Source organism: Dendronephthya gigantea, unplaced genomic scaffold, assembly GCF_004324835.1.
Source record: "Dendronephthya gigantea isolate DGI-Jeju-01 unplaced genomic scaffold, DenGig_1.0 000045F, whole genome shotgun sequence".
Lineage (NCBI taxonomy): Eukaryota > Metazoa > Cnidaria > Anthozoa > Malacalcyonacea > Nephtheidae > Dendronephthya > Dendronephthya gigantea.
Window position 1 is genome coordinate 454,252 of NW_021163055.1, and position 11,792 is coordinate 466,043.

General features: G+C 37.3%; 1 protein-coding gene across 1 annotated transcript; it reads right to left on the bottom strand.

Moving 5' to 3' along the window:
- Positions 1–8,084: 8,084 nt before the first annotated feature.
- Positions 8,085–9,075, bottom strand: LOC114527685. The gene is made up of 2 exons (XM_028549392.1): positions 8,878–9,075; positions 8,085–8,228 (listed from the first exon to the last, which is right to left on the bottom strand). The coding sequence occupies exons 1-2, from the start codon at positions 9,073–9,075 to the stop codon at positions 8,085–8,087; spliced, it is 342 nt and encodes a 113-aa protein (XP_028405193.1).
- Positions 9,076–11,792: the final 2,717 nt, after the last annotated feature.

An 11,792-nucleotide genomic window follows, 5' to 3' on the forward strand; every position in this document is an offset into this window, starting at 1 on the left:
GACTATATATACTGATATATTATCAAAACCGTGATTACCAAGCACGACAATATCTACAAGCTTTAATACCACTTTTTGTATAGCCAGAGCGGAAACGCGTATAATAATTCACTTTCACTATTATTTTCCAAGAAAAACCTGCATGGTCAGGCTGGTCTTCTCCGAATCCAAAGTGAAACTAAATATATGATATTACAATTTACAACAAACAATTTGGCAAAACAGTATTTGTGTTAACCATTGCGGTCGTGTGCATCTCTGTATCGTATTTTTTCGACTGATTCTTCAGCTCTAAGTATAGTGGAACTATATCTTCAGGAGATTAACATGTCAACAAAACGCGGACAAAAGGATATGAAAGAATGTATGCCTATTTACGACAATGATGGAAATATAATACAAGTACTGAATACAAAAACGGGTAAACTAGAAGAACCTAAGAAAACAGAAAAACTTACTTTTGATATTGAAACAGGAAGGCTGGGAGTAGTTACGGTAGTAGAGGGAATCAACACGGATAATCAGATTCATTTGGGCATGGCCGAAGACGGATTCTTTATTGCCATTGACCTAATATTTTAGGCTGAGACCCATAAGGATATCCAAAAGCAACGTCGTCAATGTATATATTTACATTTTCAACTTACTGTTTCACAATTTAGAATTATAATAGTAATAATCGTATATTGGTTATTATGAAAACATTTGTAGTTTACATGAAATATAGACCTTGATCATAAAAATACTATAGCCATAAATATATGTATATATAGGCTGGTACTGATGGAACTACAGTATCGTCGAACTGGAACGAGATATACAACTTAAATTCTCAGTGTTGCCACTACTATTCAATAAGTTATATAAGTGCAATTAAGTGGTGTGGCAAAGTCCTTGGATAAGCGAAAGGTTCAACTACAAGGCTAAGTTCTTATCATATAAAACTTATCATATAAAACTTATATTTTAGGAATAGGAAAGCAAAACTCCTGCCTCGAAATTGTTGGAAAACACGTAACAACATTACAATTCTCATAATTTACATGCATGCATAATTCACAATACATAACTGATTTACTTGAAGTCATTTAAAAAGAAAGAAAATAAAGAATAATGTCATGTCCGTGATCCTTGGCGTGCTTGTCAGTTGAATTGTTGGAAAAAAGGCAACTTTAAGGCAGATTTGACGATTTCAAGTTTTTATTATTGGTTGTAACGTGCGATAACATAGCAGTAATAATCGTATTGACGATGGAAATTACATACATGAGACGGCTTAATATAGACTCGTAATATTATAATACAACTGAAATAAAGTTTCAAATTAAAATTGAATTTATGCCTTATGGGCTAAATATTTATCATTCAACATTGAAAACTAATTATACGTATTTCGTGTGCGTGTATATAGATATAAAAATGGACCCCGCGTGGATTAGGTATTAGCTTCCACAACTTATTTTGCATAGGATATTTGCATTTTGAAAACTATGCATAATATATTCTGTTAAAACAGATCTCTCCCTTTCTCCCTAGTGATTGCCAAATACAAGGAAATTTTCTTGCATTGTGGAAGCCCTTATTTTCTGGGTCAAAAAGTGAAACTCGATTATGCATTTTGTGACTAGTACCTCTCTCCTCTGCAGAGGCTTTTTTGTTTTTTTTTCTCATTAAAGTATGTACGACACACTATAGACTGTAAATGTTCACTTGAACGTCCAAGAATCTCCATGTTCATTAATCATTCCCCCTTTTGCGCCCCTCGTTAATGAGTTGTTCCCAAAATCGATCACAAAAGGACTATTTTATCATTATTATATGTACATCATATTACCACGCACATACTTTTTCAATTACATATAAAAATGATCATCTAAAGTCTTTCAATGACATGATCCAAATCAAATAAAATTTCCTTAATGTGACGTTCTATTTCGTCATGGGACGATATGAAATCTACATTGTTCAATTTATCCAAAAGGTTTTCGCTTTTTGTGACAATCTCTTTGACATCATGACAAACGGGCATTAAAATTTTATTCACATGGGTCAATTCTTTAAGTCTCTGTGGCAGCGAATCTAGTTCTAATATTTTCCCCTCCAATTCCTTCTCTTTCTCATGTTGGATTTCCTGTAATGATGTTAGTCCATTTAACTCTTTATCTCTTTTGTCTCGAGCTTCGGCAAATTCGGATTCGAGATGTTCTACCTCGCTTTGGCACTGTTCAATTCGTTCACGCGCATGTATAACATCGAAACGGTTCAAAGCGACAAAGAAGCACAGAGAAATAGCTAGAGAAAAGGACTTTTGATTATTGTACCGACGCCCATTTCTCCTAGCTTCTTCTAATTCATATTTTGCGCAACGTAGTTGCCTTCTTTTTGCTTCCTTAGTCTGATACGCTGCGTCCGCAATCACCCGAGCTTCACTCACCTCTTTTATGTGCTCCTTAATTTTATCTTCATCCGATAAAATGTTATCTTTGAGGCTTTTTTGGTTTGCTATTATTCTTTCAGTTTCATTAGAAACATCATCATGATACCTTGCTATAATTCTCTCAGTTTCTTTAAATCGCTCGTGCCATTTGTTGAAGGCCATGTACGGCAGGTTTGCTCGTACGGATCTTTCATTGTTCAAAAGTGCACTACGTTGGGTAGTTTTTAACAACAGCTTACTTAGATTCTCCCTGTCTCGTAAAATTCGCTCCTTCGATTTGTTATTCTGAAAAGGAGCCATTACTATATTGGTAAACTTCTTACTTGCGGACTCTAAACGACTGGTTGTATTATATATATTATGCCCGATGAAGATAATTTTTGTGATGCCTCATATTTGGAGTAATTAATTCGGGTCTTGTTATATAACTTACAAATCAGCATCCAAAAGGCTATTGGGATGCAGAATATTATTTAGAACTGTTATAAAATAACCATATATGGACAGACTGGTATGTAAACAAGGAATGTCGTACACAGAATTGAATAAGTTATTGCTATATAGTACATGGGTGGAGCGTTTAGTACACTTATTGGCTCTCGTGCATACAATATATGCGTTTAGTGTTGAAGCCAAACACATGCATTAACAGCTTTTAATTTGTTCATGAGATTCGTCCACCCAGGACTACGAGTGCCACAGTGAAACAGTCAATTAAAAGAAGAAGACCTATATGTGAAAAAAAAATCCATCTGAAATTTACTGCAGAGTAAAATCGCGGTCATCACAGCATGGTGTAGAGAGAGCAAGAAACGCCGATTAGGATCAGAGAAGAGGTTAGTATACAGGCTAGTTAATTGCAGGACGCATCCGTTAAAATTACGCCTCACGAGAGGAGCGACTGAAGTGTAATGTTCTAATGCAAAGTTTTACAGCCTGTTTCCAACTTTACTTGCATGGCGCGCGAGCGATGGAGAAGACGCGTCTATAAAGATACAATTGGGAACCATATCGCAGAAATTTTGCACCAATTGTACACTGTGAATGTAGAAATATATTATCCTATATTATCCTACATCCTATACACGGCTAAACATTATCATGTTGATGCAAGTTGTTGAAAAGGAGTGAGCAATGTTGTGCTGCACCCTGTGAACAGTATTGTTAACATTGATGGTTTAAGGTTGAACAACATTGTTAAAAGAATACTGTTCATGGGGTGTATTTACCACTGTTCCCTCCTGATGCGCCGTGCAATTTATTTCAACCGAATTGATCAATTTATCAAATAATGCGTCAGATACAAAAAAATTTATCTGATTAATACAGACCTTCAAAATTTTATCTCAGTAATACAGACTTTCGATTTACCTGGTTTGCAAACCACGAAATATTGTTAATTCAGATCCTTTTTTGAATTTTAATTTCAGTCTTGGCCTCTGGGCAATCTTTCAATGTAAACTGTTAGTAATGTTCATGCTTTAGATGCCGCAGTGCCAAGAAAATTTACCGAAGGAAACGGAGCTGTTCTAATTTTAGCGTTTGGCTATCTAACGCCTGTTTCAGACTTCAAACTTTTTATGTGCCGAACCTATAATGTTGTTAATTGAGCTAAAGCCTTTTTTAATTTGATTCGGCACATGAAAAGTTCGACGTCTGAAACGGGCCTAAACTAGTAAACATTGTCGGGGACTGAAAAGGCGGCCTTTTTATCGAAAATGCTATCTTATTAACCTCACAGTAGTCCGCTTAGCAGTCGGCCTTTGGCTTTGTGTGAGAAAGTGCGGCTCCAAGGGAGACTATACTAACATTTCAAAATACAGTTCTAAAACTACTCGATCACCCAGCAGGGTATAGCTAAACAATCAAACAATTTTCATAAAAATATTCGTACAAGAAAATAAAGAATTCTAAATATTTTTCGTTGAATATAGACCTGCATATTTTTATCCTCCATGCATTCTTTTTAAGATGTCCATTTTCTTGATAGATTTGTCTATCCCGCGCGTATAATTACCTGACGCTGTTGGAGATATATAGCCAGTCGATAGCCACTCTTTTTTATTCTTTTGTCCTTTTTATGTTACTTTATGTTATATTTCATTGGTAAAGTGTAGATTGTTGATGCACAATGGGTAAATTTGTAAACAATATTTTTGCGATCCAACAGATCGAAAGGGCCAGCTATGGAAGATTTGATTGAACAGGCAACTCCCGTCGTAGATGATGACGACAGAATGGCGATCATACTTGATCCTAACCTAATTAACTACAATGCTTTAAGTCAAGCGCCATATATAATCACATCGATGGGTCATTTGTTACTTATCTCGGCAGAACAAGATTTCAGTTTAAGAGAGCATTTGGGCAACGCAAAGTTTCAACATATCAAGTTTCCAGATTCGTTCCGCGCATGTGCAACTCAGGTGTCTATGGGTATCTGGCACGCCTTTGAGGCAGCACACAATAGTATGAATCGTATTTACATGAAATCTCAAACCATCGCTACAAACGTGAAAAAGGCAGCGGAATTAATTAAAAAAGGTGCTCAAAAAGAATCGAAAAACGTCGAAATGTATTTACAGGACTCTGACAAGAAGTGCACTGAATGCGTGGAAACTGCTGCCTCCATAACGAATGAATTTGAGAAAGTCGCCAGTATAATGGATGAGCTTTTCCAAGCCTGCACACAGTCGAAGGGTAAGTACGAAGAAGAAAGGAAAGCAACCAGCCGCAAAATGGAGGCAGCTCGTAGAAAGCAAGAGCAAATACAACAGGATAAAAGGCTGCTCGAAGAAAGATGTAAGCAAGAAAAAAGTGAGATTGAAGAAGCAAAGCAGAATTACAAAAATGCAGTCGAGACCTATCCAGCACCATGGAAAATCATGCTTGTTGGATCCATTGATGGGGTTGCGGGCTTTGCTCACGACATCGCGATCGCACTTTTACCGGCATTTTTGATGGGACAAGGAATTCCGACGGGTTCGGTATGCAATGTATCATAATATATAAGAGCTTTCATTTTTTGTAGATATTAACATTACGTATAGCGTTTATCATGTGCTTGTTTAATATGGCGAACTTTCCCGATTAGGAATTCCCCATTCTATATTATTTCCTTGTGATAATTATAGAGTTCAACCAGCAATTCAGCCGAACCAATTTCGCCGACGCCTGAGATTTCAAATGACGAAGCAAACGCGTATCTTGCAGCCAGCGATATTTTTGAACAAGCAAAACAGTTGATGTTCTCGGAAAGCGTTGCCCAAGACGATATCGACAGGGTGATCACATCGTTAGAAAGAATGTTGCGTGATCTTAATGTAAATGCACCCAAAAGTAATGCCGAGGCCGTTAAGATTGCCAAGGAATTGTGTGAAAACGGTATGCAGATATGCAATGAGATTTGGGAAGCAGGCGAACAAACCATTCAGCCAGCCGTTAAAGATCGAATTGAAATGTTCTACAAGAAAGGGAGAGCGTTTTCCAACGAAGCTGAATACTATCTGGAAAATTTGGGACCAACACACGAGAGTGGAAGTGATCTAAAAAATCAAGGATTCTTAACTAAAACGATGCTGGAAGATGCGGAGAAAAAACGGGTAAGAAATTATACATGTATTGAACATTGCATGTTCTTACTTTGTACTCAAATGCATTTTTAGACCTAGAAGTGGCCATAGAAGCAAGTGTGAGTGTGACTTCAGAAGGTTTTATGCCTCCGGCCATGTGCATTTTCGTAAACTTATATATTGGCGCTTTGAACATATAAAACAAAGTCATGCACATGAGTCACATGACTATTCTAGACCATTTTAATTGAGGCAAATTTATTAAAGTAAAAATTTACTAACTATAACTCTCCTGACGAAGGCCCTCAGGTCGAAACATCGAGAAGTGTTTTGTCTATTTTAGGCAGCTGTTATACCACATTTGATGCTAGCTATAAATTGATTATATTTAATAACATATATTAACTGCATGCAAGGCTGGGATTGACTGATTTCGTAAAAGGACACATTGGAACCTTCGCGTGTTAAAAAATGGAAGAGGAATATTTTTTGGCCTCCCGAGTCCCGCCTACAAGCGTTAGATACTTACATTGTACACAAATCCATCTTTAATATAGAGGGAGGCTAAAGAAATGTTGCTAGAATGTTACAGCCGCTATGAACGTTGTTATAATCAGATGCTGCAGGAATCAAAGGAAATGGAAAACGTCCTAGACGAGCTCGCCAAGTTTGATCACAGAACCATCGACCTGAATAAAATTCGAGATGCCCTTATCAAGAGCATGAAGGCGTTGCAAATGGTAATCGAACATTGGAAGAAATTCCAGAACATGTTCCAAGTTCTTCATGACGTAATCGGAGAACGTCTTAAAGGAGATGTGAAACGATTTGTTGACGTAGGTAATATTGCCAACGAAGAGCTTAATTATGGTCAGAGTATCACTAATATTACGCACCAGATGATCATTCAGGAGTCCAGCGACGCCCAGCTTATCGCTCGTACGGTGGAAAATGTCTCAGGTCTGTACGTCGAAGTTTCACAAAGGTATTTACTTGATGGAGTGGTTCGTCTGCAACGAATAATACCATTAGATCCAAGCATAGACCGAGCAAAAATGGAGGAAGTAAGACGAGAATTAAAAAATGATATGAAAGAAGCTCAAAGAGGAATCCGACGAATTGCTGAGGAAAGAAAGAGAGATTTAGGTAAAAAACTCGATAATCTAAAAGGTATTGAAGCATGGAGCCGATAAAACGTAATTATATGTAACTAGTCAAGGGGATTTTAAGAAGATTTGAGACAGCGCACTAACATTTAATCTTTATTAAACAGAGACAACAATATTACTTCGTATTCCAAAATTATTACTCTATTTTGTTTATCATTGAAAAGAAGATATAAACATGCAATGATAGAAACTGCTTTGACATATATATTCTTGTAAGACACAAACATATATCAGTGTCGTGTTATCGTGAATGTAGTTTATTTTAGAGTATTTTAAAGACATTAATTGATTTATTGATTTATACATTTGGACTCAATCTTCATTTATCGTGAAACAGTTTGGTATTCATTAACTCTGCATGAGGCCTTATATAAATATAAGTTGTAACATTGTAATATTGATTCAATCATTATCACTATATATCTTTGTTGTTTATTGTTGCATGTATCAATGTTTTCGCAAGCACTGTTCACCAACCGCACGTTGTCTAAAATGCATGTTATCAAACCATAAAACTTAAAATGCATTATTTCGACCAATCTATTTTATTGTTTGAGTTTTCGTATTGAGCAAGCTATCAACTTGCTGTAGCTATAACACTTTTTACCATGTCTTGCGCAGCTGTTTGCAGGCTTGCAGCAACACATTGTCATCCTTTCCTTGTGCGATTTAACCGTTTGTTAGGGCAATTGCTGAAATTAATGTTTTTGCCGCGAACAAATTGGTCAAAGCCAAAGGGAATAGCATTATATAGGCAATATATAGCGTCCCAGTTTCACAATTGTATCAATTACGGCTTCATCAGACCCCTATTATAATCAATGTGAATCACTTGTAGTGACAACTTAAACTGCAGAGCCTATATTTTCAAGAGAAATTTAATTTAATTCTGTGTCTCGCTTTCGTCTATGCCATCTCAACCAGATATTCACTAAGGCAGGCGCCTGTCTCCAAATATGCCTCGTATGCCTCCAACCACAACCTCCCTTTCATCACGACTTTATACAGAGTATCACGGTCAGTCCAGTGTGGTGCATTGGAATGACAAATCTTCAACAGGTTATCACGATAACCCAAGGTATGCTTATAAGCATCAAACCCCCATGGTGGCATTGGTTTGGGTGATGAACATATCACCTATATAAATGGTTAATTTTGACAGTACTTGACATGAGCATGAAAGGTCATTGTGCAGAGAGAAGGAACTGGGGATAATTATTCGTTAATGGCCCGATTTATACTAGAGACGTATCATCGGATCATCCGTCTAAGTATAAACACAAGACGAACTATCTAGACGAACTATGTCATATTGGATTTTTTGGCGAAATCCGCTGAATGCGAAAAACGAAGTATCGGTTATTCCGTAGTTCTTTCACGTGCCGTATTTATACTCACAGACGGATGATCCGTCCAGATCCGTCCAGACGAACTACGCATGCAAGTTCGTCTAATAGACGAACTACGCAGATAATTCGTCTTGACGGATGATCCGTCTGTTTGCCCGTGTTTATACACAGACGAACTAGAAGACGAACTACCTTTCGCTTGCCCAAGTTCGTCCAGACGGACGATCCATCTCTAGTATAAATCCGGCACAACAAACAATTCGGCCTCCAAACATTAGGTCACGAGGTTGGATGCTCGTATACTATTCGTGCAGTTTCGTAGAAATTAGAAAATTCAACCGAAAACCCACCATATCTGGTAGAGAATTTGGGAAGTCGTCGTTCAAATATATTCTCACGCGGTATTGATGGTCATTGTTTGTGTTGAGCGAAACTTCAACTTTTGTGTCACCTTGTGGTTCTATCCACTGAACTCGACCAGGAAAGAATTTTTCTAAAATACTTTTTTCCGTCACCAGACGATTTTGCTGGCTAGGTCTCCAAGGCATTATTAGTAAAATCTGCGTGGTCTTTAACTAACGATATAAGGCAAAATATCACAGCCCTCTTTGTATCAACAACAGATCAAAGCGCTAACATTTACTTTCACTATTTTATCACAGAAAACGTATCCGGACTTCCTGGAAAAACCACCGGGGGGGGGGTCGTCGTAAACAGTGGTGTTTTATTGCAACTTGCTGTAACTCAGTCAGCTCAAATTGTCCACCATTCTAATGATTGTGCGCTCAATTTTATACTAGACTTCGCTGTCGCTGAAGTTTTAATGAGAGAGAACTCGGAAGCTATAACTGCAAGGAGATCACCATTTAGTTATGACTATAGTACAACAAACTTTCGAGTTTCGACCTTCCACCAAAAATGTGATTTCTTTGTCATGGTACATTTTAACGACTAGTCGACTATTCGGAGATAAATTCCAAGTAATAACTTCACGGATTCCAAGAATAACTGAGGTTCAAAAAGCATGCAAATTTATTAAAGTGAAACTAAACAAATACTTATAATTTTTATGCGACAATTTTGTTCATATAAAATATAGTAACGGAATAAATATCTAGTGTATTATGAAATAAAGTAAGGGCTTGTAAGGCAGGTTCACAGGGAACGTGAAGCTCGTCTTTATAAACACATATACAAGTGTGTTTAACACATACAACTCAATTGTTTACGAGAAAATTTATGCATTAGTTAGCAGCCATAACAACAGCAAACAGCTAGTCTGTTTTTTATTATGCGTGCCTTCATTACGCCAGGATTATTTCATCCGTTGTATAAACCATCAACCATGTCTATTAAATCTGAAACAACTTAGTTGCATGTAATTTAATCTTTAATATACACAAATATACAATGGCGTATGGACCTCACGGTGACATTAAAGCTATTCCAGTTGCTGGTGAGGAAAGCGAACACATGATGATGTTTTTTAACATCGCTAAAGGAAAGATTGATTTTCTTCCTGCAGGAACTAAGATGGTCTTTGACACTGAAACTGGAGAGCTGTTTACCGTCGATTCAGGAAATAAAAATATTCATCTCAGCAACAACGAGAAGCTCCTTCACGAACCGAATACACGGACAGATAAGCTAGAAAAGCCGGGTAAAAATATAGAGGAATATTTTGATATTTACGACAGCGTTGAAGAAGAGGTTGAAGAGATTCTTCGCCAACCAAACCCAAAGGCAAATACGAGAACAGCTGGAATTGAGAAACTGGAAGAAAATACAAATGAGTGTGTAGCAGCTGTTCACGACAACGATAAGGAAATACCTCGCGTACCAAATACACTGAGAGCAGGTGAACTTGAGAAACCGAAGGAAGATATAAAAGATTGTGCAGGCATTGATAGCACGGACGAGGATTCCTTTCACGTAGCGAAGACAACAACAAATGAACGAGCGAAAGCAACAGAAAGACGTGTCTTGGTTCTCGCTGCAGGAGAGACGGAATTCAATGTTGATAACCAGATTTATCTGGGAATGGCAGAGGATGGATTTTATTTTTATTAATAATTATTATCCATGACTAAGTTTATCCGAGGAATGACCTCGTCAATATTATCAGAGTCTTTTAAACGAACTTCAGCAACTACGGCCATGCAGATTATATTAGTAGCACATATTTGTTATATGGCCTTATATGTATATAAATGTATGTAGTTGTATACTTTCATTTATTTTATTGTACAGTCTTTATTGTTGCATAGAACTGCTGAGTATTGCTTGAATTTGATCGTGGGCTCACAGTGAGTTTGATAAATAAAAATCTGTAATGAAAGATGACTGGTCAGTGGTTATTTCCTACTCGCGGCCGGACTGGTTGCCAAGCCATCATCTCTGTCTTGCGTCTTCAGGACTAACTGCTGTGCGAAAAGTTCGGTGATAGCTAGCGCAAGTAATTGAAGATATCCAAAGAGATACGCCAAGTTATAGCACAGATTAACTTTAGCCAAGAAAGATTTTGAAGACAGCACTGAGGCTTTATTCGCCAAACATCTCCCCTGTGGTCAATACACTACTGTGAGAATATTATCTATGCCAGTTTCATAATGAGTTCAGATCCACAGGCTGTTCAAAATACACTTCACGAGAACGCTTCCCTTCCTGGGAATTTCAATCTTCAAACTGGCAAATGGGAAGGCACAGGAGGTGGAGGAAGAACAAGACTCGTATTCGATCCGGATAAAAAGAAACTACTCGCAGTGACACCTGAACAAGCCGTTGATAAATTCATAGGAGTTGATATGGCTCGTGAAGGATTCTTCATCGGTTCATCCTTTGTCTATGACAGCAGACTGGAGTGTGTACATTCAGAACATGAGTAAAATTGGACCGCTGTCTAAATGAAGATAGCCAACATATAGTATAGTCTATAGCTATACAAATCTTTCAATTGTATATACAACTGATCTAACACGATTACTATAGTTTTATAGCCCATGGGCTAAAATATGACGATGTTCCTTGCTTCTAATAGAGTTACAATCGTTTGTAAAATTTTATCTACCGACTATTGTAGTTGCTTGTACTGCTGATAGTTCAGATACTATGCTATAAAGCGATATAAAAACGAAATTAATTATGGCAACGCAGACACATTGATGCAGTATCACTTTTACTTTGCATGAGATTGAATTTTATACATTTTGCAAAAGCTGCATGGTGACGATTTATCTCGACGAGAACTATTAAAAACTGTTTGCAA